General features: G+C 47.0%; 1 protein-coding gene across 3 annotated transcripts in view; it reads left to right on the top strand.

Moving 5' to 3' along the window:
* Positions 1-26899, top strand: part of hlk (hulk) — a 135815-nt gene that overhangs the window by 47833 nt on the left and 61083 nt on the right. For all 3 annotated transcript variants that reach the window (XM_065434514.2, XM_065434512.2, XM_065434513.2), the window contains exons 8-15: positions 104-286; positions 1544-1675; positions 1994-2179; positions 3921-4052; positions 5975-6157; positions 22490-22621; positions 24071-24256; positions 26311-26442. In XM_065434514.2, the coding sequence (XP_065290586.2) occupies positions 104-286; positions 1544-1675; positions 1994-2179; positions 3921-4052; positions 5975-6157; positions 22490-22621; positions 24071-24256; positions 26311-26442 (1266 nt within the window). The remainder of the gene's footprint in view (positions 1-103; positions 287-1543; positions 1676-1993; positions 2180-3920; positions 4053-5974; positions 6158-22489; positions 22622-24070; positions 24257-26310; positions 26443-26899) is intronic.

The following is a 26899-nucleotide window of genomic DNA, read 5'->3' as shown; positions in this document are numbered from 1 at the left end:
CTGTTCACTTAAAGCAGACCGTAGAGTGTTTCTCTCCTTTTCTTGTCCCCTCTTCCCCCCCCCTCCCTTTCCTGCTGCGACGCTGCGCTCCACGGTGGCGCAGACAAGAAAGGTGACGCCAAGTGCGAAAAGGTTCTCAAGGAACTGGAGAACATCGACGACGAGTTGGACACGCACGACATCCCCTTCGTGAAGATCGACGACGAGGACGTCATCAAGGAGTACGGCGTCGACGCCGTGCCGCAGCTTATCTACTTCGAGGACTCGATACCGAACTTCTATTCAGGTGAGTTGTCAACTCTTGAGAACCGGTGGACGCTCGGCATTGTGACAGCGCGAACGACACCGCTGTCTGCCCTGTAATGCGTTATACGGTGCAATAGGAAACATAACCTTTCGGGCGATCGCCAATCGCTGCAGCCGTATCTAGCCTTGGAAACAGTGTTGAATATGCTCTACACGAAGGCGTATAGTTTCGACCATAACTTACTAAACCTCCAACTTGGTACTTATTATGCGGCGCTTTGTTTGTATAGCCAGCTGGACACTTAACCAGGCTGACCTCTTTTTCTTTCACGTCTTTTCTCTTTCTCTTGTTCGTATATACCTTCTAGCCGATATTCACGCTGCTTCTTTAAAATTCTCAACTTCTAGAATTGAACTCTAACCTGAAAGGAAAAGCTGTCATTCACCGGAAAGCGGTTTCGTATTGCTGTCCGGTGGACGACAACTGTCCCTTTTATGAAACTATAGCTTTACTTTGCGCGCTGTGTGGATCTGTCATTGATGACACGGCTACGAAAGCTCTCGAAGCGGGCTCCTTTGATTTGTTAAACAAGGGGAGCACAAAGTGAGATAACATACAAGATTACAAGAGCAAGACACGGTAGCACCCCTTCCTCCCAGCCCTCTCTCTTTGTCGTTCCTCAACAGGACTTGCCTGTATGAGGAAGTCGAGGGCGAAGGAAACACAACTGTGCACTGTTACAATTAGCAAGTGTTTGAACATAGCACGAATCAAGTAATTAAATATGCTTGTTCGTCTTGATCTGAACAGTGCAGCTTTATTATAAAGTGCACGCATTCCAACTCTGATTGAGGCAAATAAATGTATAATAATCGATTAAATATAAACATAAAAATGTACATTAATAGAAAAAATGCATTTATATTTCATTTTCTTGCACCGCAAGGAAATGGGAATGGTAATAAGCTGCACACAATAGTTTATGTAGGGCTGAGAAGTAAAGAGCAAGGCGGTTTAATTACACGATAACATGAAGCCGAACATAAATGTGCGCCAATGTCGTCGCCTTTGTACAGCGCTCGGCGTGTTTTCTCTTCCTTTATACTGCGCATTTTTCGCGTAGCTTCAGTTTAAAAAGTCCCCGCATTTTTTTTATAGCATTACAGAGGAGGAGGAATAAACTTTATCCATGCACAGTAGATTTCAGACGGATCGTACGGGAACCTATGGGAACCATTTGTGCCTGACCTTACATAGTTCTGCCCGCCCGTCATTGCAAGTGCATGCCTTGTGCAGGTGATTTGATGAAGGAGGAGGAGGTTCTGGAATGGCTTGTGAAGCAAAAGGAGTCTGACGAGATCGAAGATGTCACTCCGGAAGTGCTGGAAACGCTTATCAAGAAGTCCAATTTCTTGGCGGTGCTGTTCTGTAAGTAATGACATGCTTCTCCGTTTTTAGCAGCAGCGTACAAGCGTACTGCACGCTAATCCGCACACTGTGCTCGTGAGGCAGCACTGCGCACTGAGACAGTTCCGACTCTTGCGAAAAGGCTGTGTTTCTGTGCTTGACGCTGTGTTTCTTTAACCGAGGTGCTGGTTGGTCTCGAACTTAGTCATCTCCGAGGCGTGTTACTGTATCGGTGCATGAGTAATCCGGAGCAGTGAAATCCGTCGCTCGCGGACCCATGACGCGTGCGTCCAGAGGCGTTCGGAGCGGTGTTTCGCGACAAACGCTGTGCATTTTCAGACGACAAGGACGACCCGAGGAGCAAGGAAGTGCTCAAGGAGCTGGAAAACATCGATGACGACGCCGATGCCCACGACCTGCCCTTCATCAAGATCGACGACGACGAGGTGGCCCGCAGTTACGGCATCGACGATGAGCTGCCCCTGCTTGTCTACTTCGAGAAGGAGATACCCAACATCTACGAAGGCGAGCACTCTTAGTTGTGCGAGATATATGTTCTGTGCGGCAGCGAAATGCCGGTGTGAACACGGCAGCGCCCCCTCTCGCCCCCCCAAATAAATGATATGCAGGAAAGATAAAAAAAAGGACCTCCCACCCACATTAATGCCCCATCGCACCGGCGTTGACGTGGTGTAGAGATCGTTTGCCTTGTTCACTGGCGCTTTTACCCAAGTATGACGGAATGGAGAGCTCGGCATTTTATGCTAAAAAGCATGGGCGATTGCGCAAGCTACAAAACAGCCCATGACGTGGGCTTCGCGTACAAATGCGGCGTTCAAAGGTGGCTCAAGAACAAGGACCCTCTGCGTGCATTCAGCTATTTGAATATGAAATAAGAGCATGCACATGCGGCACCCAAAGGAGCGAGCAAACGAAGAAGGCATTCGATAGCCTATACACCTCTGGTGCTCCTTCGGGGTGGCTGACTTTGTGCAGGCGTCTACATTCCACTACGTTTTTCATATTTAAACAAGTGAACCACCGCGCTATGACAAGGCCAATATTGAAGTTTATTGCCTAAACCGATTCGATTGCGTGGTGTTGCTGCTGTGCGGCTACTCCACTCGCTGAAAGAAAACGTGCGTACCTACGTGCAAGGGCGCCCGACTGAGTGAAAGATTCATAAAAACAAAGTGCAATAATAGATAAACACGAAATCAAGGTACGCCATTTATCCGAGATATTCTATAGGGAGTTGTATGGCAGTGATTTGGGCTTGTTGGTGTGACATCGTGAGGCTTATACCGCGTGAAAAGACAAAGGCGAAAGGACAAAGTGTGTGTCACGTCTTACTTTCGTCGTTGTCTTTTCACGCGCTATAAGCCTCATTATTGGGAGTAGACTGCGCGTTACAGACTAAGTGGAGAAAGTTCAACTGTACATATGTTTGGGCGAGTCAGCCGTACAACGTTAAGCAAGGAGCATCGCAGTACAAACATGGACCAGAAGAGCACAACGACTGCGCTCAGCCTTGCGTGCTCTTCTCGTCCGTGTTTGTATTGCGTAGCACCTTGCTTACCGCAAGAGGAGAAAGCTTTGTGGAAACGCCAAACGAGAAACGACGGGGGAAATTCAGGTAAAAATAAAATAAAAATACGTATGCCATTTCTTCAATATCATTAGCATACTATGCGGAGGGCAAAAGTGCTGACTGTTTATACCGCGTGATATTGTAATCCTGGAGGAAAATGGGCATAATCCACCCAAGAGCGTTAGCGCCGTAGCGTGATTGACCCATTTACAAGTATACCATAGAACATTTGAGATCTGTTAAGTGTTGTTGACCGTAAGAGAGTGGTGTGGGCAGGTTTCTTTATTTTCTTCCTTCCTTTAATCTTCTTGGAGAGGAGGGGACCGATAACCGAGATAGCCGTAGTCGCGGTGCACTCGAGTATGCGGACATAAGCACTGCAGGCAAATCGTTGCACATGTGCGCGTTCACTAAGCAAACGCGTAGCAGAGCATCATACCTTGGTGGCGAAGCAGCGCACTGACACAGACACAGTGAAGACACACAAGAAAAGACAACACCTGCTGCACTCGCAAGTATTTTCAAAATAGTTGAGTGTCGTCTTCACTGTGTCCGTGCCAGTGCGCTGCTTCGCCACAAAGGTATGATGACTAATCACCAACCAGCCCAACTTCGCACATTGCTGAGCGTAGCAGAGCGACGTGACCAGCGCTGCCTTTCCTGCGCGACCCGCAGGCGACCTGACAAAGGAGGAGGAGGTGATCGAGTGGCTGCTGCACCAGATGAAGTCGGACGCCATCGAGGAAGTGAGCGACAAGATCCTCGACTCGCTCATCGAGAAGCACCCCCACGTCGCTGTGCTCTTCTGTAAGAGGATCGCTGGGCGTATAGTCTCCTTTGATTTTGCACCCATCTGGCATGCTCTGATAAAATCTCGTTCGCATTGAGGCGCGAGTACTAACCTCGAGGGCACCCTGTCTTGTGGTGGAAGTAAATGCATAGCTTGTTGGCATTGCGGACGGACATCTATACGGGGAGCAAATAGGACATAATATGGACTGCTTACGTCGTAGGTTCAGCGCAAAGCAAATACTGGACGTGCGCTACACGGGGTGAGTGTCTTTCTATGTGTAGCCGTTTGTTTCGCGCTAGGCCTACTGCAAGCACTCGTGCGCCAAACTACATGCGCTCTACTCAGAATGTGGACATCGGCGAGCGTAGAGAATCGGCCATGCTGGTAAGACGCGCGAAAGAAGCTCGAGTGCAGTACTGGACGAAGCGAGTGCGTGTCGTCTGTGCACAGCAGAAATTGCATTTAAACGTACTTTAATAACATAGATGTGCCAGCCATAAAGATCGGCCAGGGAACAAAACATTTCGACGCAGCTTAATTGCTTTTCAGTGTGTCTGTCGAGGCCCTTGAAAGTGTGCCCCACAAATTGCATGCATTAGCGTGCTCTATGTACCAGTCTGGAAATGCGTGCCACCATCTGCGAAGCAGCGATTTCATTACAATCACCTCAACAGTGCCAGAGTTATTATGTTTTGCGAGTACAGTATTTTGTGAACTTGACGCTTCTTAAACATCGTTGCGAGCAGTATATAATATTGACGCAGCATCGTCTAGCTTGCTGGCTTAATTCCCTGCTCATCGTGTGCACACTTGCCCGTCACTCCTTAGCCTTGCAGATAACTCTATACGCTATACATCGAAACACTGTTTGTCCCAAAAGTACGCTTCAGATTGCTCGAACATACCCCATGAAACGTACGTCGTGACCTATACTGCAGGTGTGGCAAAAAAAGAAAGTATGTGCGTTGGAACTGCATGTATGGCCTAACCTGCCTTTCTCGCCGAGATCCCCCCTTAAATTGAAGTTTTTAGCTGCTATTTACAGACGCTGCCACTATATTCAATAAAATTCGTATTCTTGCTTGCTTGCATTTTCTGCGCTGCCCTCCCTGTTAAGACTATAACATGGTCCCAGCGTGAATGTATGAATCAATCAATAAAAATAAACTATGTAAAGAAATAATGAGTTAAACCCAGTAATTGAGTCATTTAACTACGTAATCGACACATTCATCTTTATTTAATACCTTTTGTTCCGCTTGAGAAATTGAAACCGTCCAGTACTCAATGCATGCGCATTGACGAAGAATCCTCTAAAATTGTGTTAATTTAGCGTTCCACGCATTGTTTTTCACAAAACGGCTTTCTCTTATGCTTTGGAGCAATAGCACGTGGAAGAAACGCGTTTGCACGACACATATCGGTAAACATTTCTCGGAACTGGCGCTTCTCGTAGTATTTTTTGTAGGTGTGCACATGCGTTTAGCATTGGGTGGATTCACCTGCTTTAAAGTTTAAGAACTTTATATTTACATTTAAAATAATAGAATGCAATGGCTTTATATTTTTAAATAGTCGTTGTTAAATAAGAGCACCCATGGATTTTTGTTAATTGGGCACAAAGCGCATTACAGAGTCAGCCGCTTTTAGTAATGTTTACGCGGAAAAAAAATATTATATCGCTTTTACAATGCCTTAAATTATCTTATGTCAGCGGTAACATCTAATACGCGTACAACCGAAAGAAAGCAGCCGCAGTCGATTTGCATGTTTAGAGCATCGCGTTGCGTCTGTCGACTTTCTTTCAATTTATTTTTCGCTCGGTTTGCCACGCGGTGTAAGCTCGGTACGAAATTATTTGAGCACGGAGGCCCGTTTCATGCAGATACTGCAGCAGTGACTTGGAAAATGCGTTGTCCGCCGTTCTTTGTTGCAGACAAAGAGAACGACAAGAAGTCGGAGAAGATCCTGACCGAGCTGGAGAACATCGACGACGAGGCAGACGACCACGAGATCGTGTTCCTCAAGACAAACGACCCGGAGGCAGCCGAGAAGCACGGAATCGAGAGCTTTCCCAAGCTTGTCTTCTACGACAACGAGATTCCCAATCTGTACGACGGTAAGGGCGACGGCACGTCGACAGTGTCGCGTCGTCACAGCAGATTCGTGCTGGCCTGCGCACCCGCAAGCACGAATCGCAGTGTGGCGAAAACTGTGCGGAGTTGGGCATGGCCTGCTGTGGACAACACGTGTGCGACTCTGGAAAGGAGCAAACGCGCCGAAGCGTTGCCGCTGTGCTGTCTCGGAGGCCATAGATGTACGGTACGCGCCGGTGCATGAAGTGAACCCCGTTTCATTCGTCTGCTGGTCTATGCGCGCCGCCACATTGCCTGGGGCACAGAAGCGGCGTGCTTTTGGGCGAGTTGGCGGCGTTCGCTGGAGGACGCCACTGTAGAGACGGGCTAACTTTTAAGCATGCGCTACCGGAGAGGCCGAAGGAAGGTCGAAGGGGAATACAAAACGAATGTCTTATTTTGTTGTAGCGCAAGCCGAACGACAAGGGCAACAGAAAGGCACATTGGACACACACAGCGCTAACTTTCAACGATAGATTTATTTCCAGTTCTCGTCGCTATATACACCCTCGAAACGTCATACAACGCGTGCAAAATCTCGGTAAAAATGAACAAAGAAACAGGGAACCACACACAAGCGCTTTTTTGCCACACAGATTAACAGACATGTACACGTTCAACGCGAACAAAGATAATCGAGCTCTTTTGTGGATAATGAAATGGAAGGCTTACTGACGCATGTGTCACCAAATGTTGATATGTCTGTAGCCTCTATTATCAAGCGCGTCATCTAACAAATGCTTCTACTAATGATGATTGGTGACTACTTAAACTGGTGAACATGTGTAGAAACACAAGGCCATAAAGAATCGCACATACCACATGCGAAAAGAAATATAAAATCAAATTCATTGATTGCTTCGCGGGTTTGGTTTACCGCATTCCTTCGGGTGTGGACGATCCTACGTTGGTCAAATAAGTGGATGCATAAATGACAGGCTACGAGAACACAATAAAAAAGTAAACAACGTGGCATGCCGACGGCTTTCTTGCCATCCATTGCCAGAGATGCAAATGCAAACCAAGACTTAAAGAAACAGTCATCATGAGTAGAAGCAGGTGTGAGGTGACGCGCTTGATGATGGAAGCTAGGAACATTTGGTAACACATGCGTCAGTAAGCCTTCTATTTCTTTATCCATGAGAGAGCCGGATTATCTTTCTTCGCGTTGAACGTGCACATGTCTGTTAATCTGTGTGGCTAAAAAGTGCTTGCGTGTGGTTCCCTGTGTTTTTCTTTTTGTTCATGTTTACGGAGATTTTACACGTGTCGCTGTTGTCGTTCAGCTTGCGCTACAACAAAATAAGATGTGCCGTACCAACAAGCCCCCAATAGTTATCCTCATTTACGAAACGAAGGCGCCATGCGTCCGCATTCGCGTCCCAGCTACACCACCGCTAGCTCACACGGCAGCGGTCCCTGCGGCAGAGGCAGGCGTAAGCGCGCTCGGCAGCGAACAACTCGCGATCTCCGGAAAAGTTTGCTGGGGTCCGTGTTGAGTTTGGTGAGTGGCAACTGCGGGACGCGGAGCTTGCTGACGCTGGCCAGAGTGCCAGCGCTGTCAGCTTTCCCGCTCTACCTGGCAAGCGACATGCTACGAGGCCAAGCGTGGCGGTACAATGAATGGGGCATCGCGCCGTGCCGAAATAGAAAACAATAAGACCAATTCTGGGATACAGAACAGGCCTCTGGCAGGAGATTGAAATGTGAGAGTGCGTGATACCGGCTTATTCGCGATAGTGGTAGAGTATATGCAAGGTGTCCCACATAACTTGAGTCAAAGTTTTAAAAATTAAAGGCACTCCGGACGCGAGTTGAACGGAACGCATAATGCTGGCACCGGCCTAGAGTTACTCAATCTTTTTATTTTCCAGTTAACTAACGGATTAGTTTGTTTAATTAATAAACTTTTGAAGTACTGGCTGGAGACCCCAAGTGTGATACGCAAAGTTGTAGAGCACCTTGAGAAACTTCTCAATAAATTGTTCCCGACACGATATATTTTACGTGGTCCTTTCTTCCGCGTTCCAAAGAAAGCCCGCGAAATATCAAATAATACCACGTGACGGAGCGATTGCGTGTTGTTATTGTGCTGCTCTCAAGCGTGCGAATGGCTTTTCTTTCGAGGAACCCGTATGGGTTTCGTTTGTAGCAATTGCTACGATCGGGTGGATGTCGGATTTTCCTTTTATTAATAGCTTTAAATTGAGTGAATTATCGTTACGCGAACAGAAATGGGGACTATTTACACAGGATATTTACAAAGGATAATTGCAGGGCTGGCACGCTCAGCCGACAGCTCGAGAGCCAGAGAACGTTCGTCGTCTTCGTCGGGGTGCCCGCGTGCATCGTCCACAAGAAACACGCACTATGCATGTATCATTATCCCCGGCGGCAGAAGCACCGTCCCAGTGCGTCTGAATATCGGTATGAACAGGAGAGTAGTATGGTTTGAGGCGTGCGACATGCACAACGTCAGTGGAATTCGGGGCAGATGAGGCACTGGTACTGACTGCATGGGGCGATTTCGTACGTAACTGGAGTCACGACACGCAGCACTCAATATGGGCCTGTGTACTGAGACATGAGTTTTTCTGACAGGCCAACGTGACGAGTCGGGGACCACAGGAGCACCAGAGATCCAGGCGAAAAGTGGACGTCTCTGTGTTGGCGATCGTACAAACGCCGTTGCTTCTCTTGGGAAGTCAGGAGGCGAGCGCGGGCAATTTCGCGTGCTTGGGCTGCCCTACAGTGATGGCGTCAAGTGCATACTCACTGTTCTCTGCTGTGGCGGATGAAATGGTTGCGTCCAGTGGCAATGTGGGTTCTCGGCCGAACAACAGAAATAACGGGGAATAAGCGGCAGTGCCGTGATGCGAAGAATTATGTGCAAAAGTAGCACAGGGTAGGGCAAGGTGCCAATTAGTATGGTTGGACGAGACATACTTTGCAAGCATGTCTGTTAGAGTGCGATTCAGACAATCCGTGAGACCATTAGTCTGTGGGTGGCAAGTCGTAGTCAGCTTGTGCTTGGTTGAGCAGGACTGCAGGATGACAGCGATGACTTTACAAAGAACTGTCCGACCAAGGTCAGTGAGCAGTTGATGTGGAGCACCGTGCTGCAGAATCACGTCGCGTAAAAGAAAATCGGCGACATCTGTGGCGTAGCTTGTTGGAAGTTATCTGGTGATGGCGTAGCGCGTGGCGTAATCTGTCGCCACAGCGACCCACTTGTTGCCAGACGTGGATATAGGCAAAGGGCCAAGTAAGTTCAAGCCAACGCGCAAGAACGGCTCCGAAGGAATGTCGAGCGGTTGAAGGCACCCTCCAGGGAGCGTCGGTGGTGTTTTTCGGCGCTGGCATTTCTCACACGCCGCACTGTATTTCCGGACGGAGTGGGCAAGGCCTGGCCAAAAGAAGTGTCGGCGAATCCGATCGTAGGTGCGGGAGATGCCAAGGTGACCTGCCGTTAGTAAATCGTGAAGTTCTTGGAGAACAGCTGACCGGAGGTGCTTAGGAATGACGAGGAGTAAGGCAGGACCGTCGGGGCGTACATTATGGCGATATAATACACCATCCCAGAGAACAAACAGGTGAAGGGACGGATCCGAAGGCGAAGATTCCAAGCCATCAATGACGGCGCGCAAGGTGGCATCACGGCGTTGCTCGTCGGCAACGTGCAGCAGCTGAGAGACGGAGAAAACGCAAGCGTCGGTATCGAGGTCAGGGTCGGCGAGTGGTTCGTCCACTGGATAGCGTGATAAACAGTCTGTACCGGTGGCCCAGGTGGCCCAGCATTATCCACCCGTTCGTAGCAATTGCTACAAAGGAAACCCATGCAGGTTCCTCGAAAGGAAAGCCGGGTGGATGTTTGATGTCTGGATGTCGAACGGGTGGATGTCTGATTTTCCCTTTAATAATTACTTCTCTCCACCCTGCGTGTTTCCGCAGAACTACTACGCCAAACTCTTGGCTTTGCTTCGTGTTGTCGACAAATTCGACTTCACCCTGCCATCTGCTAGCCGCCTGGTTAGCTCAGATGGTAGAGCGTCTGCCCCGGAAAGGCGGTGGTCCCGGTTTCGAGTCCCGGATCAGGACGAATTTTTCTTCAACTCTGAGGCTTTTCTTTCGAGGAACCCGCATGGGTTTCCTTTGTAGCAATTGCTACGAACGGGTGGATGTCTGATTTTCTCTCTACTAACGTGAAGCTTGGGTGAATTTGTGACAACCGCAGTGCCCCAAACGGCACAACAATATTGCAAGAGAGAGAGAGAACTAATGAGTTGTACAGGAACAGCCTAACTTTGACAGGAACAATAACGCGCAGGCTCAACATAACACCGACAGCTGAAGAAAATTTTGATATAATATAGTCAATATGATCATTTCAAGTCAAATGCTTTGAAAATATAACACCAAGGAGTTTAACAGAATCTACTGTTTCAACAGTATCAAAGCTTAAGAACACGTTCAACGACCTAGAAATTTGCTTCCCTTTTGGAAAGTACAATATTATTTTTGTCTTTTTAGAATTATTCTTCAAATAATTTGATTTTGCCCACGTATTTACTGCATTCAGTGTTCTGATTGCTTTCTCTTCAATGTCACTTTCTGATCTCCCGGATATGAACACCGAAGTGTCATCAGCGTAGTATACAATCTTACCACCAGTTACACATTGCACAATATCATTTATATAGATTACAAATAAAAGCGATTCCAAAATGCTTCCTGAGGGACTCCTGCACTAATATTTTCTATTGAAGACAATGAATTTTTAAAGTCTACATATTGTGTTCGGTTCGACAAATAGGATTTCATAAGGTCGTGAGCTTTCCCTGAGACATCATAGTTTGCCAATTTATGCAGTAAAATTCTGTGGTTTATCAAGTCAAAAGCCTTAGTAAAATCTATATATATGCCTGCACATATCTCCTTATTTTGGAACATATCTGTTATGATTTCTTTTTGAGTCAGTAATGCTGTTTCAGTGGACCGATTCTTTCGAAACCCGTGCTGAAAGTCAAGGAGCAGGTTATGTTTTTCAAAAAAAAAAAGATAGTACCCTACCATGCATTAATTTTTGTATAGCCTTCGATAATGCCGGCAGTAGAGAAAAGGGACGATAGTAATTAATAAAATTCTTGTCGCCACATTTAAAAACCGGTATCACTCGAGCCATTTGCAGTGCCTTTGGAAATACAGCGGTACATAATATGAGCTTGTAAATGTGAGTAACAGCCGGGTATATTAGGTGAATAACATGTTTAATGGGCGCTATTTGAAGACCACTTGCATCTAGTGACTTTCTATATTTAATACTACTTATGCACGAGAAAACTTCTGTGTAGTTGGGTGCGCGCAACGAAAAGGCATGATGGACAGCTGCATCCCTTTATGGATTCAGTATAATTTTGGTTGCGCTCTAGCTGACTCTGAGATGCCTGTAAAATAAAGAAATTGTTGAAAGCGTCAGCTAAACAGGTCCCGTAAACTCGTTTTTCTTCATGTTGAACGTTATCAGAAGTATCAAGGGTGTTTTGTTGCCGTAAGGAATTCAGTTACCGCCAGATTACGTCCGATCGTTGTTCATCAGGGCTCCAAAACACATTTGTGAAACAGGCATCTCGAGCCACATTGAGTTTTGATGGTAGATTATTTCTGTACTTTTGGAACTGCCGAAGCAACTTTTCATCTTTTGATTGTACAAACTGTGCGTACACTCTGTTCTTATGCTTGGTTATTTGGAGCGAGTCAGACGTCATCCAGGGTTTCCGTGCCTTTGATGGCGTGGCTGTCTTTCTTAGTGGAAAATGTGCGTCATAGATAGCCTCGAATGTAGTGAGGAAGTTAAGGTAAAAGGTAAGCGGTACCACTATTATCTGCCTCAAAAACGTGGTTCCAGGTCTGTTGGCTAATGGCATAAAAAAATTGATTCGAGATTTTTTTTTCGTTATAGATTGTGCATAAATTATTTGCCTCTTCTTTTGATTAACATGAACAGCCTTATCAACTATCATGACGGTTCCAAGATGATCAATAATGTCGGTATAAACTACGCCTGCAGTTACTAAATTACTGTCAAAATTTGTAATAAATGCATCTAATAAAGATTCACTTTCTAAAGTCACTCGCGTCGGCTTTGTTATTACGCTGAAAAAAAAACATCCGCAGCAATTAAGTATTGGGGTCCTTTTGGTATTGAGTCAATGAAAGTATATTTATGTTAATATCACTACCTAGAACGATATCTAAAGATTGATCAGATGCATAGCTAAAGTTGTTTCAAGAAGTTCAAAGAAGCGATTAATGGCTCCAGATGGTGGCCTGTAAATAACGAAGAAAAGTTTGTTCGAAATTCGTTGAGTGAGCACCTCGTAATTAACAGTTGTCGTCGTGTATTCTGCGACTATTTCGCACGATACTGCTCCTTTAAGCAGAAGAGCGACGCCGCCTCCCCCTTTCTCTTGGCGGTTATGATAAAAGCACTGATAGCCAGGACAGTGAAATACAATCGATGCTGTTGTGTACCAGGTTTCAGTTAACATTATTGCTTTAAGAGACACTCCGAAAGTATCCAGTAGAACAGCTAATTCCCCTTCATGGTTTGTTAAGGATCTAACGTTTAAATGAAAAATGGACAAAGCAGATTTTTTTTTTTTTGGTTTCACTATATGCTTAATTTATTGCGGCTGATAAACTATGTCGGGTGCCTGCAACACATTTTAGGTGCCTGCAGGTACAACTACACAATTTGATGCAAATCATCAAACTGGATGATCGCTATGACTGCTGAGGTATCTGTTCTGCGCACAAATATTTTGCCATACCGCGTCCATGCATATTTCCGCGGCCACTCTTCTTTTATTTCCATTTGCCGCACCGAGCAGTTTCTTCATAGAAGGGCTGCAGTGCTCATTAATGAAGACGGGGGTCGTGGGTTCAAGTTCAATGTCCTCTGACGTTATCCTCTGCTTTCGAGCTTTCTCAAGAAAGCAGTCACGGACTGATCTGTGAGCAAACTGCGCCACCGTATTTGGAGCTTCTGTATTTACCAAGGTTCGAACGCGGTGACAGACCTCCATGTCTCCACTTTCAAGGGGCATCTTAATAGCCTTTGCTATCTTTTTTGTGATCTCCATGACATTCTCACCTTGCGTCTTTGGAACACCTTTCACTTCAACGCTGTGAAACCGCATGTGCTGTCCATTTTGTAGAAGTCTCACTTCATGCTCTCTAACTTGAGTACGCAAAGCGTCTCGTTCCTTTTCTAGATTTGCCACGGATGTTCTTGGGTCCCCATTTTCCAATTTCACGGTCGTTCACGGACGTTTTCATTTCTTCATAACTCTTTTTTATGAAGCCTACGCATTTCTTTATCTCGCGGATGTCCTTTCTTATGTCCCTTTCGAGACTTTCCCGCAGTTTGCGGAACTCTTGTTTAAGGTCTCGTTTCAGTTCTTCGAAAAGTTTAACAAGCTCCTTTGACATTTACACTGGACAAAGGGAGAAATAAGCATGCTGTTCGGATAACGCTATGACAACAACAGTACAGAAAAGCAAGTACAGGCGATAGTTGATATTGTTACGACTTCCAACCGGTGCCGCCACTGTTACGGACTTTCACCGCTGTTCCACGATTACGGCTTTGTGGTCCCGTAGCGCTCGTCACCCGTTTCGTGACAGAGCGTTGGTAGCGAAGACTCCGAGCCTGGCGTCGATGAGAATAACAAAAGGGACTTTATACATTATATACAGGTTATCATACAGGACATGAACGGGTCGGCACTGGGGCCGAGTGCTCACAACAAACGCGACTGTTCTCGCACGGCGACGTCCGGCGAAAACGCGTGACACATCTCACCCCAGTCGGGAGCGACACTGTCTCCCGGTGGGTCGGCGGATCCTGTTTTTCAGGCAGCGCGTCGCTGCTTTTATAATCCCCGAGGAACCATTGTCACTCAAACGGCCCATACAAAGTCAGCACACGACGGTCGTCCGAGGGGTCCAACCAGCGACCGCGCTGGCCACCCGGTTCAAAGTTCGCGCGCGCGGAGACCTCCATGCAAAAGGAGGTGCGGCGCCGGGCTGTCTGGCACACGCTGACACGTCTAAACACGTCGCCTGCCGATGCTTCTCCCGCAGGACACCGCTGCCTGACGGCTCAGCACCTTGACTTGTGAAGGGAGAATTAGGGCGCTCGCAGGATAGATTCTGCATCTTGCAGATTCGGAATCCGGGCTTGTGGTAATGGCACAACAGCATCCCCGCCCTCAGATAAGGCGCCGGGAAGACGAGCTGCCTCCACGTGGCTCGGATGCCGGGCGCGCACGTTCGTCAGGCTCGTCCAAGTTCACGTCCAGTGTCGGGACGCCAGGTAACTTCACGTGCCCAGGTCCGACTCGCCAGGACAGGAGCTCTGCTCACCGCGTCGTCGCCAAGGCACCTTGACCAGCTCCGCTCGGGTCGTTCCTAAGACCTTGCTTCTCGCCACTGGTCCCGCTTGGTCGTTCTGCAGCTTGCAAAACCGACCGGCAAAAGGCAACACCCAACACGAACAAGTGCCCTCTGTCTCCCGTCAAACACCAGACAAGGCCATAATCCAAATCAACCTAACTAAATCGCTATCCCCTTTTGCTCCCGCTGCAACAAGAGGCAGGTGTACGATCTAGCACACAAGGCTCAAACAATCAGTTTTCAAATTAACAACGCAACAGAATAGACAAGAAACAATTATTAATCAGCAATAATAATTACAAATGGAATGGTCCCCTTGAAATCACTTGGACCGAAAACATACCACTGAGGAAGCAAATGAGGTCATTCATTTTTCCCGGCGATATTTTCGCGGAATCCGAAGCTGCTTATATTTGCGACCCTGCTTATCCGTGTAGCGGCGGTACAATAAGCCAGATTCCTTGCCAAATGAAACCCCTTTTTTTTTTTCACTCCCCGTTTGATGCTCTTCCTCAGATCGGCTAGTGAACAATCTTCCTGTTGCTCGCGAATCAGACTTTCTCTTTCAACTGCAGCCTGCTCCTGCCGGCTGGCGGAAACCGGAGCGAGTGTGGAGCCCGCGTCGCCTAATTGCGGCGTCGAGTCTATATCGCGGCTAGCACTGCACGCGTCACTCCCACTCACTTCCAGGACCCGCTCGTCTAGGCCAGCCTCCGAGCTCTGCCTCTCCCGTGACTGCTCGCAACTCAAGTTACCTTGATCGGTCCGTGTGCCGCACCGCCTTTCGCTCACCGACGCAAAGTCAAGTTCTCTCGACAGCGGGCGCGCTTTGGATCGCGTGAGCGCCATGTACGCCACGTCGGCAAAGAATGACTTGCCCTGATCCTTCAGCAGCTGCTCCGAGTTATTTGAGAAGAGGTAGGAAAATTGCTCCGGGAGGGTGGCTGACACAGCGGCTTCGGTGTTAAGTTTCCCAAACTCTCCTTCAATGATAACCGTTGCGATCGGTAAACAGACACTCTCCTTCTCGGCCACTTGCCGTATCCTAACCTAACGCACTCTCCCGTAAAGTCACTCGAGGAGACGAAAGACGGGTGAACAACGTCCATAGCTGCTGCAGAGTCCCGCAGTGCTCGGCACTTCTTGCCGTTTACCTTAATTTCCTGCACATAGGGCTCCAATAGACGTATGTTTTTGTGAGTTTCCTGTATCGTTGCAAAAGCAATTCTCTCTGGGCAGCTTGCAGCGATGTGCCCTTGCTTTTTGCAATTGTAGCAGGTTAACGGTTTCCGTTTTTCAAAAGAACGCGTCGTATCGTTTCGCTGTTTCGGACCATCGTCACCATTCTGAGATGCATTCTGTCCTTCCCTTACAGTTTCTTTGGGAAGGGACTCGTCGTCCCGAAACTCGCGACGCGTGATTTCCTTCCGTTCGTCGGGCTTCCCGTAAAACCCATCTCTTCTATCTGCTTTTTCTACACGCACTGCCTTGCTGTGTAAGCTGCGGCGGGTGTAATACTCTTCCGCTAACTCTGCTGCCTTGTTTAGCTTAACCTCCTTTAGCCTATCTTGCAGCCAGAGCCGGACATCCTCATCAATGCAACGGTAGAACTGCTCCAACGCGATGCATTCGACAATTTTGTCGCGGTCGTCGTAAACCTCTTCGCCCTTCAGCCATTCCACCAGGTCGGCTTTTAGACGAAACGCGAAGTCAACATTCGACTCCTTGCCCTTTTTTGCATACCGGAACCTCTGCCGGAAAGCTTCGGGCGACAATTTGTACTTCCGCAGTAGCGCTTCCTTCACATCACTGTAGCTCTCAAACGCCTCTTTCGATAAGCAAGTTATTACGTCTGATGCCTCCCCAGGAAGCAAGGCTAACAGATTCTGTGCCCAAAGGGATCGCTCCATGCTATTCCGTTCACACACGTGCTCAAATTTCACGAGGTATTTGGCCATATCCTCTCCGACGACAAAGGGTGGAAGCTGATCTCGTATTCTTGGAACATTAGAAGTAAGACTAGGCGCCGGCGAGTTATTTCGGATCTCCAACTCTTTCATTTTAAGCTCGTGCTCACGTCGCTCCCTCTCTCTCCTTTCCTCCTTTTCCTCCTCGCGAAGTTCCTTTTCTCTCCTTTCCTCCCTTTCCCGACGTTCATTTTCTTTCCTTTCCTGCTCACAACGTTCCTTCTCCTCCCTTTCCCGACGTTCATTGATATCCGCCCAGGCCTCAGCGGCTTCCTCAGCCGTTACGTCCCCAGTCCTCATGACCTCAAGGATCGCATTCTTTCTTTTGGTTGAGCCCAACTCAATGCCCAACTCCTCACAAATTTCGAGAAGTTCCTTCACCTTGTACTTCTCCATCGTTCACACTGTCCTCCTGCTGTTTACCCTTTTTGAATATACCTGCCGTACGCTACTATAACACTACTAGTAAGACATATGCAAGTATTTCACACACTGCCCTGTTTACCCCCTCAGCATCCCCTGGTTTTCAAAATACTCTTACTAGGCTTGAAACACACAAGGTTATCACAATGCAACGCCAAATCCTTCCCTAAGCTACTATAACCTGTGTCAGAGAAAGTCTGGTGTTTGAGGTAAACTTCAGGCACTCACCGCGCCGAGGTAGCTGATGCCGGTCAATCCCGTAGCTGCCATCCAGTGTTACGAACTTGTACCCGGTGCCGCCACTGTTACGGACTTTCACCGCTGTTCCACGATTACGGCTTTGTGGTCCCGTAGCGCTCGTCACCCGTTTCGTGACAGAGCGTTGGTAGCGAAGACTCCGAGCCTGGCGTCGATGAGAATAACAAAAGGGACTTTATACATTATATACAGGTTATCATACAGGACATGAACGGGTCGGCACTGGGGCCGAGTGCTCACAACAAACGCGACTGTTCTCGCACGGCGACGTCCGGCGAAAACGCGTGACACATCTCACCCCAGTCGGGAGCGACACTGTCTCCCGGTGGGTCGGCGGATCCTGTTTTTCAGGCAGCGCGTCGCTGCTTTTATAATCCCCGAGGAACCATTGTCACTCAAACGGCCCATACAAAGTCAGCACACGACGGTCGTCCGAGGGGTCCAACCAGCGACCGCGCTGGCCACCCGGTTCAAAGTTCGCGCGCGCGGAGACCTCCATGCAAAAGGAGGTGCGGCGCCGGGCTGTCTGGCACACGCTGACACGTCTAAACACGTCGCCTGCCGATGCTTCTCCCGCAGGACACCGCTGCCTGACGGCTCAGCACCTTGACTTGTGAAGGGAGAATTAGGGCGCTCGCAGGATAGATTCTGCATCTTGCAGATTCGGAATCCGGGCTTGTGGTAATGGCACAACAATATGCAGCAGCAGCAGCCACGGCAAATGTAAAAGCTCTCAGGCTAGTAGGGTAAGATTTCAACCACCTGAAGATGTACACCGGAGAGCTTAGAAAAGCGTGCGGTCGCCGCGACTGCTGCTGCCGAGATTAAATAAAGATAACTAATCATTTAGTTAAGGGAAAAATAAAAAATAGCCTAAGTAACTCTAGGCCAGTGCCAACATTATGCATTCGATTCAACTCGCGTCCAGAGTGCCTTTCATGTTTAAAACTTTGGCTCAGGTTATGTAGGATAACCTGTATATGCTGACTGAAGGAATAAAGACATCATCATCAGCAGCAGCAGCACCCTCTTTTATGTCCACTGCAGGACGAAGGCCTCTCCCTGCGATCTCCAATGACCCCTGTCCTGCGCCAACCAATTCCAACTAGCGCCCGCGAATTTCCTAATTCCATCGCTCCATCTGGTCTTCTGCCGTCCTCGACTGCGTTTCCCTTCTCTTGTTACCCATTCTGTAACCCTAATGGTGCAACGGTTGTCTAACCGGTGCATTACAAGACCTGCCCAGCTCCATTTTTTTTCTCTTGATGTCAGTTAGAATATCGTCTATACCCGTTCGCTCTCTGATCCAAACCGCTCTCTTTCTGTCTCTTAACGGTATGCCCAGCAATCTTTGTCCCATTGCTCTTTGGGCAGTCCTTAACTTGTTCTCAAGCTTCTTTGTCAGACTTCAAGTCTCTGCCCCATATGTCAGCACTGGTAAAATGCACTGATTGTACACCTTGATTTTCAATGATAATGGTAAGCTTCCAGTCAGGAGCTGACAATGTCTGCCGTATGCGATCGAACCCATATTTATTCTTCTGTAAATTTCCTTCTCATGATCATGGTTCCTTGTGATTGATTGATCTAGGTAAACGTACTCCTTCACAGACTCTAAACGCTGACTGGCGATTCTCAACTCTTGTTCCTTTGCCCGGCTGTTCATCATTATCTTTGTCTTCTGCATATTAATCTTCAACGCCACTCTTACACTCTCCCTGTTTAGGTCCTCAATCATGTGTTGTATCTCGTCTGCATTGTCGCTGAATAGAACAATGTCATCGGCAAACCAAAGGCTACTGAGATATTCGCCGTCGATGCTTACTCCTATGCCTTTCCAGTTGAATAGCTTGAATACTTCTTCCAAGCACGCAGTGATTAGCATTGGAGAGATTGTGTCTCCCTGCCTGAACCCTTTCTTTATAGGTACTTCCTGCTTTTCTTGTGTATAATTAAGGTAGCTGTAGAACCTCTGTAGTTATTTTCCAAGGTATTTAGGTAAGCGTTCTGCACTCCTTGATTGCGTAGCGCCTCTATGACTGCTGGCATCTCTACTGAATCAAATACCTTTTCGTAATCTATGAAAACCATATAGAGAGGCTTACTGTACTCTGCGGATTTCTCGATAACCTAATTAATGACATTGGTGTGATCCATTGTAGAGTATCCCTTCCTGAAGCCAGCCTGTTCCCTTGGTTGACGAAAGTCCAGTGTTACCCTTATTCTATTGGAGGTTATTTTGGTAAATATTTGATGTAGTACTGGGAATAGGCTAATGGGCCTATAGTTTTTCAATTCTTTAACGTCTCCCTTTTTGTGGATTAGTATAATGTTTGCATTCTTCCAGTTTTCTGGGGCCTTTGCAGTCGATAGACACTTCATATGAAGAGCCGCCAGTTTTCCAAGCATTGTCTCCTCCATCTTTGATTAAATTGACTGTTATTCCATCTTCTCCTTCCGCTCTTCCTCGTTTCATGTCTTGCAAGGCCCTTCTGACCTCATCGCTAGTTATAGGAGGAGTTTCTATATCCTGTTCATTAGTGTTTCGAATGGAGTTGTCCTGAGTCCTCCGGGTCATAGAGTTTCTCACTACATTACCTAGAGGGAAATCTGGCGCTGCTGCGCTGTGGTATACATGGGAATGCCGGTATACTGTGACTTCGGATCGGCATCATTCTCGTAGAGACAGGACACCTTGAAGACGCGCTTGGCAAGTACCGTTCCGTCTGTCACAATGATTCATCTTCTACTAGAGCAGCACGTGAAAAGCTGTTTTAGCTTTATTATTACGCGAAAACATGTCTTGTTTAACTATGAGAACTTGTTATTGTGTGTACAACTACATGTCACGTAAAAAGTATCAGCGGGCCGCTAAAGTTGGAGGACAGACGACAAGGTTCGCGCTCGCTTTGAAACAGTTGGTCGTCTGTTCTTGCTTTTCTTCGCTTGGTCATGCATCGTGGGTGAGTAAAGATGTAATATGCGTGAATGGAATCATTTTATGAAGATTTTGCTTTGAAAACGCGTTATTTGCGTAGCCATATCCACGTTTTAGACGAAGCCTCTTACAACACCAGCCAACACGAGCCTCGCAGACACATATACCGTCATTCCCATGACGGCACGGTGCCCCCTTAAGAAACTCCCATAGACGGTGGCGCCAGATTACCCTCTAGGTGTTACAGTGAGAAACTCTATGCTCCGGGTACTGTACAGGTCAGTATACAATTCTTCCACTGCTTTTACTATACCTTCCAGATTGCTGATGTTATTACCCTGCTTAGCTTTCAGTGATACACCTTGGTTTGTCCTACGCCAAGTTTCCTTCTCACTGATTTCAGGCTGCGTCCATGTTTTACGGCTTCTTCAGTCTTTCTCACAGTATAGTTTCGAATATCACTTATTTTCGCCTTGTTGATCAGTTTTGACAGTTCCGCGAATTCTATCTTATCTCTTGAGTTGGACACTTTCATTCTCAGTGAGGCAAGATCGGCCTCCTCTTCCTCTGATGAAGTACGGATTGCCTACTCGCGACCTGACACCAACTCCATGATCAAGGCACTCATGCAGGACCTTACAAAGGCTTACAGAGCCCACTCTGATAACATTCACAGACGTCTACATATGATTGACCCAGACGGTAAATTCTGTTTGCCCCCGAAGCTTACACGGAGCAAAACATCATTGCAACACAGGATTCGGCTCGGCGTTGCTTTCACCCGTCGCTACGCACACCTCATCGGCCAATCGAACAGCCCTGATTGTTACACTGGCAGATGCCCGAAACACTGCAACACGCACTGTGCGACTGCCCAGCATATATGCTGGAGCGAAGGACGTTAGACAGTTTCCTAGCCAGCGTTGGCAGACTACTACTGTCGGAGGAAGCTATCCTCGGCCCATGGCCTGACACTGCAATTTCAGTGCGTGCAACAAAAGTATTGTTGAAGTTCCTGCAGGACACCAAGCTCGACGAGCGGCTCTAGCGAGGCAACTGTCTCATGTACATAAGCACTCACCACTTCTCTTATCATCATCATCCATCCCAATACTTTCACTCCCCTTCCCTCTTCCCCAGTGCAGAGTAGCAGACTAGAGCGCACTAGCTCAGGTCGGCCTCTCTGTCTTTCCTATCAATAAATTCTATTCATTCCATTCATTCTTTGCCGTTTCTTTATTAAGTCCTTTGTTACTTGGGAGAGCTTGCCTACTGGTTGCCTTGGTGCCTTGCCTCCCACTTCCATTGCTACCTCTGAAGCCAGCCTCGTTACGGTTTGATTATTTACCACTATGTCATCATCATCCTCATCTCTCTGTTCTAAGGCTGCATGTTTGTTGGCAAGTACCAGCCTGAATTTGTCTGCTTTTACGCTTACTGACTCTAGGTTGACCTGCTTCTTGACCAATTTTGCCGTTTCTCTCTTCAAATTGAGGTGAATGCTAGCCCTCACTAACCTATGATCCCTACACTTTACCCTACCTATCACTTCTACATCCTGCATTATGCTGGGATCAACATAAAGTGTGAAGTCAATTTCATTTATTGTTTCACCATTTGGGATTTTTAGGTCCACTTTCTGTTGCTACGCTTCCTGAAAAAGGTATTCATTATTCGAAGCTTATTCCTTTCTGCGAGTTCTACCAGCCTCTCTCCTCTAGCGTTCTTAGAATCGACGCCGTAGTTGCCAATTCTTTGTTCACCAGCCTGCTTTTTTCCCGCCTTTGCATTGATGTCGCCCATTGCTACAGTATACTGAGTTTGCACTTTTCTCATCGTTAATTCAACATCTTCATAAAACTGATCTACTTCCTCATCATCGTGACTGAAAGAATAAAGACACTTGGTTGTTAGTGAGCGCTGTGGTCTGTGTCCCTCTCTTTCTCCTGTCGTTTAGCGCCGTTCTCTGTTCGTGGCCGGCGTCACTTACCTCACAATTTCGTCATAGTTGCTTCGTAAGCGGTCTCGCAGTCGTGCCTTATTGACAGCGCCTCCTATAGCTGTGCCGCATGTGGTTCGCCGCGTGTCTCACTGGCCGGTGGTCGATCGGGCGGCGAACGAGTGCCGGACTCGCCTCTGCTATTTAGGCGGCACAGGTTCAAGGGTTCACAGCACGGAAATTACATGCGGCACATGATTTACTTGCGTTTCTTATTCTGAAACATAAATCCTGACACATCTTGCAAACGACGCACATTTGTTTTTTTTTTCAGGAGACCTAATGGATGAAGACAAAGTCCTAGCCTGGTTTATCAAGCAAAAGGAATCCGAAGAAATCGAGGAAATCACGGAGAAGATGCTGTTCGAGCTTATAGACGAAAATCCTTTCCTGGTAGTCTTGTTCTGTGAGTCACTGTTCATTTGCATTGCATCAATACTTTATTTTAATGTACAGCACGCCAACAGATGACTTTGAGACTATAGAAAAAGGGCGATGCAAATGTCTTTTACATAAATTCAACTCACAAATGTTACTTTAGGTGTGTTTGGCGTCCTTATATGAAATCACATGGTGCGCACCCCAACTTCGTCTAGCTTTGCATATATTCAAACGCACAAAAATTCTATAAGAGTGCAACCTAGTCCAGTACATATCTACTGCGAGTTTGCCCACTGTCGCAGGGTATGTAAATGAAATTTGTTGACTTAATTTTTCGTGAATGAAACACAATGGGTGAAAGTAAGTCCGGCACAATTAACGCCTTGTAGTTCATTTACTAAACAGGACTACTCTTTCTTTTTGGCACTATGCTATGACGTGTACTAAAGTGTAGAACTTAAAAATATATATATTTCAGAAAACAAAGCTCACAAGTTAGTGGAATTGTGAACCATAGAACAACGTATGGCATAGGACAAACAGAAGGAAAATGGAGAAGCGCTGTCTAGAGTTCCTGAACTACGTTTAAAATGGGAGATTGAAACTATTGTTTTGAAAAATAGCGCTTTTGGGGTACATATAAGCTTGTCCTCACCAAGAACTCTCTGCGCAAGCGGTGGCTGATGGTTTTTAATTAGCTGGTAATGAATGTATTGTGATAAGGCCAGTTCGCTCGATCCATTACTAAAATTTTGTTGATTCGCTAATTATTGCATTAACTTCATGGTGCCACTCTTTGTAATTGTAAAGTTAGAAAACCTAGTAGGTGCCTAGTAGGGAAGGCCGCGGAGCACCACGTAGTGGCAATTCGGGCAAACTAACGAGGCTGTCCCGATTTTGCTGCGTACAATTATACATATTTGAACGCCTACGCTTCTTTTTTCATGCGCTAAAAGCGGTGAAGATGAAATTAGAAAGATTGAAACTGTGAATGAAGGGCTACGAATTGATTATTTAAAAAATAAAAGTTTCAAGAAGCAGTATTGTTGTGTAATATAGCTCAGGAAGTGTCCGAGACGATAGGAAAAGATTCATGATGGGGAGCTGCTTAGAAAATGTTATCTTCATTCAAAAAGTTTTCGATGACGTAAAAAAGAAAATTGTTAGAAAATGTATCTCATTTGTGAAATTTTCCCTACTGCTGTATTTTCTTGTTTTACTTATTCAGCTATTTCAGTTTTATGTGACCTTACAGTATAAAAAAAAAAACAGCTGCTACAGAAGTGTTTCTTTCCTAATAACAATCGGTAGGGTCCCTTTAACAAATTTGTTGGGTACCAAAAGTGTGCACTTTGCCATTGTATACGTTAATTAAAACCAAGAGAGGAAAACGAAATGAAAATCTCGTTAACGTTAAATCAACGTGAACGACCGCAAACATTTCGCATTGGCCGGTGCATGCGGGCTCTCTCAGATGACAAGGACCACAAAGGGAGCGCCGAGGTACTCGCCGAGCTGGAGAACATTGACGACGACCTGGACAAGCACAAGGTGCCCTTCGTCAAGATCGACGACGACAGCGTGGCCAAGGACTTTGGCATCCTCGACGAGCTGCCTGCCATCGTGTACTTCGAGGACAAGATCCCAAACGTCTACGAAGGTGCGTCTTTGTGCATGAGCCATACGCCAAAGCCACGGTAGAAGCCAGGCGGTAATTCCGAGCGAGAAAATTATGCGTAGCAACTTTGCAGGGCAGACCTTTAAGGCAGAGAGAGCGACAGAAAAAGGAAGGCGCGCAAGTTATTGTCAGATACCTCCTGGTTTGCTGCCTAATATGGGTTAGATAACCGTTGGGTCAATTGGGTTACGTAATGGGTACCAAGAGAACGGAAGCGCTGTCGAGGACGGCAGTAGACTAGGATGAAATTAGGAAATTTGCGGGCGCTAGTTGGAATCGGAATTGGCGCAGAACAGGGGACATTGGAGATCGCAGGGAGAGGCCTTCGTCCTGCAGTGGACATAAAGTGGGATGATGATGATGATGATGATGATGATGATGATGATGATGATGATGATGGGGAAGGAGGAAATATTCAGAAAACACTGCTCAAGTAACCAACGACCCGAACAGAAAGCCAGATAGTCACGCCCTAGAATACTCAATGAGCCATTTTAAGGCTTGGAAAAGGAGGAGCGAGTGGACAGGAACAGAATGGCACAGCCTAATAAGACACACGAGTATGTGGACTGCTTGCAATACCACAGAAGCAGCGAGGGAACCGAAGAACATGAGTGAGGAAATACGCAATCGACACATCTGCCTGAACTAAAAAGCCGCGATGATATTTCGCTGTAAGCCGACACCCTCACTCAATTGGCTACCTGTGCGCTGCTGTCTGTCACTCTAATATAAATGCTTTCTACAGGCGGTACTGCTAATTGTTCCTTCGTATTGCCCCCATTCAGTCCGTATATGTCAGCGTAAGTGTAGCCAAACTATTGTCCTTGAACGTTGGCGCGTCCCATACTTCATTTATTAACCTTGCCCTCACAAGACACCGCCTATGATTCCGTTCATTTTTCCGCGACGGGAAGCAATTCCTATTTGTCGTGTATGGCTTGGAGTATATTTTACTAATGCCAACTACTACCTCATCAGAAAGGCCACAAGCAAGGAAAGTGAAGTTTGTGAGTGCCAATAGGCGATTGTAGTCGTTTCAATGTACAAAGAAAAGTCCTCAGCACCACGCTTGACAAAACTGACAACCGTCCCTTTACGGAAGCTAAAATTATTTGACCCTGGTTGCAGCCGACGTGGGCCCGAAATGATTTAAATGCGCTAGTGCTGTTTTTAAAACCAACGGGATAGATCAAAATCAATAGTGTATATATACGAACTGATGCGTTCATTTTTTTTTTATCTGCTCCACTTTTCTAATATTTTCTGCCCTTGCCCAATCCTCCTGTGCAGAGTAGCCAACCGGACAGTTAATCTGGTTAACCTCACTGCCTTTCACCTCTTGCTTTATCTCTTCCTCTCTTTCATGGAAAAGAATTTTATAGCTAAGAGACCCACCAACTTGTCACCCGCCGTGGTTGCACGAAATACCAGAATCAAATCACGGCCACGGCGGCCGCATTTCGATGTGGGCGAAATGCGAAAACACTCGTGTACTTAGATATAGGTGCATGTTAAAGAACTCCAGGTGGTCCAAATTATTCCGGAGTCCCCAACTACGGCTGCTTCATAATCAGATCGTGAGTTTGGCACGTAAAACCCCATAATTTAATTCATTTCATTTTAAACCAACTTGTCAAAGTATGCTACGGAATTTAAGCCTCCCTGGCACCCATTTGAGAATGATGAAACCTGTTTCCCAAACGAAATATTGTCTCGCTAGATTACCGACTTATCTATTTCTCCGGTTAGTTTTATTTTCTGTTGATCTTAAATGTCGCACGCTTGCTATATACGTATGCAAGGCTACGTCTTGAGCCGACTTCCTCACAAACATCGGTAGCAGAACACATGACGCCGCTGGCGCACATCCAAACCGCAAGAGCCCGCCGCATCGCGATGTCGAGCATCGGAGGCGACAGAAACTGCGGTCTCGGAGCCACGAGGAGCGTATATACTCTTACGAGGACGGCCTTCGCTACCACTTTGCTGCTACGAGAGGCGTGCGTTGTCAATTACAGCGTGCTTCATTGCAGGTAACCTGAAAGACGAAGAGGAGGTCCTGAAGTGGGTCCTACACCAAAAGTCCGAGGACACCATTGAGGAGGTCACCGAAGAAATACTGGAAATGCTGCTCCGTCAAAAAGAATACGTCATGGTGTTCTTTGGTGCGTTTCCGTCCCACGATGCTTTTTGTTTTTAATGTGAGAATTTGGCCATAGCGAAGTTGCAGCTATATTTTATTTCCCTGTCTCTAAACCAAGCGAAATTCCTTCCCAGCGTTCTCCCATACCGGTCCTCGAGGATCGCTTGACGCATACGTCACGGACCCTGCCTTCATTTTTTTTTTTGTCTCCTCGCGTTTTTGCGGCGCGGCGCACTTCCGCTGACGGCGTCGCGTGTGAGCATTTGCGATTGCCTCGTTTCGCGCAGCGCACGATTTTGCTCGCTGTGCTCGAGGACACCTGACTAGTGCTATAGGTCTGCGCTACACGAATACTGAGCGGATCACAGAGCATGGTCCCGCGCTGGAACACGGTAGAAAATGACATAGTTTCTGTGTCTGCGCGCGCGACTGCACGACGTGGGAAGAAGCAGACAAAGCGGAAGTACATCTCTCTTGCT

The sequence above is a fragment of the Dermacentor albipictus genome, chromosome 5 (assembly GCF_038994185.2).
Source record: "Dermacentor albipictus isolate Rhodes 1998 colony chromosome 5, USDA_Dalb.pri_finalv2, whole genome shotgun sequence".
Classification (NCBI taxonomy): domain Eukaryota; kingdom Metazoa; phylum Arthropoda; class Arachnida; order Ixodida; family Ixodidae; genus Dermacentor; species Dermacentor albipictus.
The sequence above is the reverse complement of the archived record's forward strand: the minus strand, read 5'-3'. Positions and strand labels throughout refer to the sequence as shown.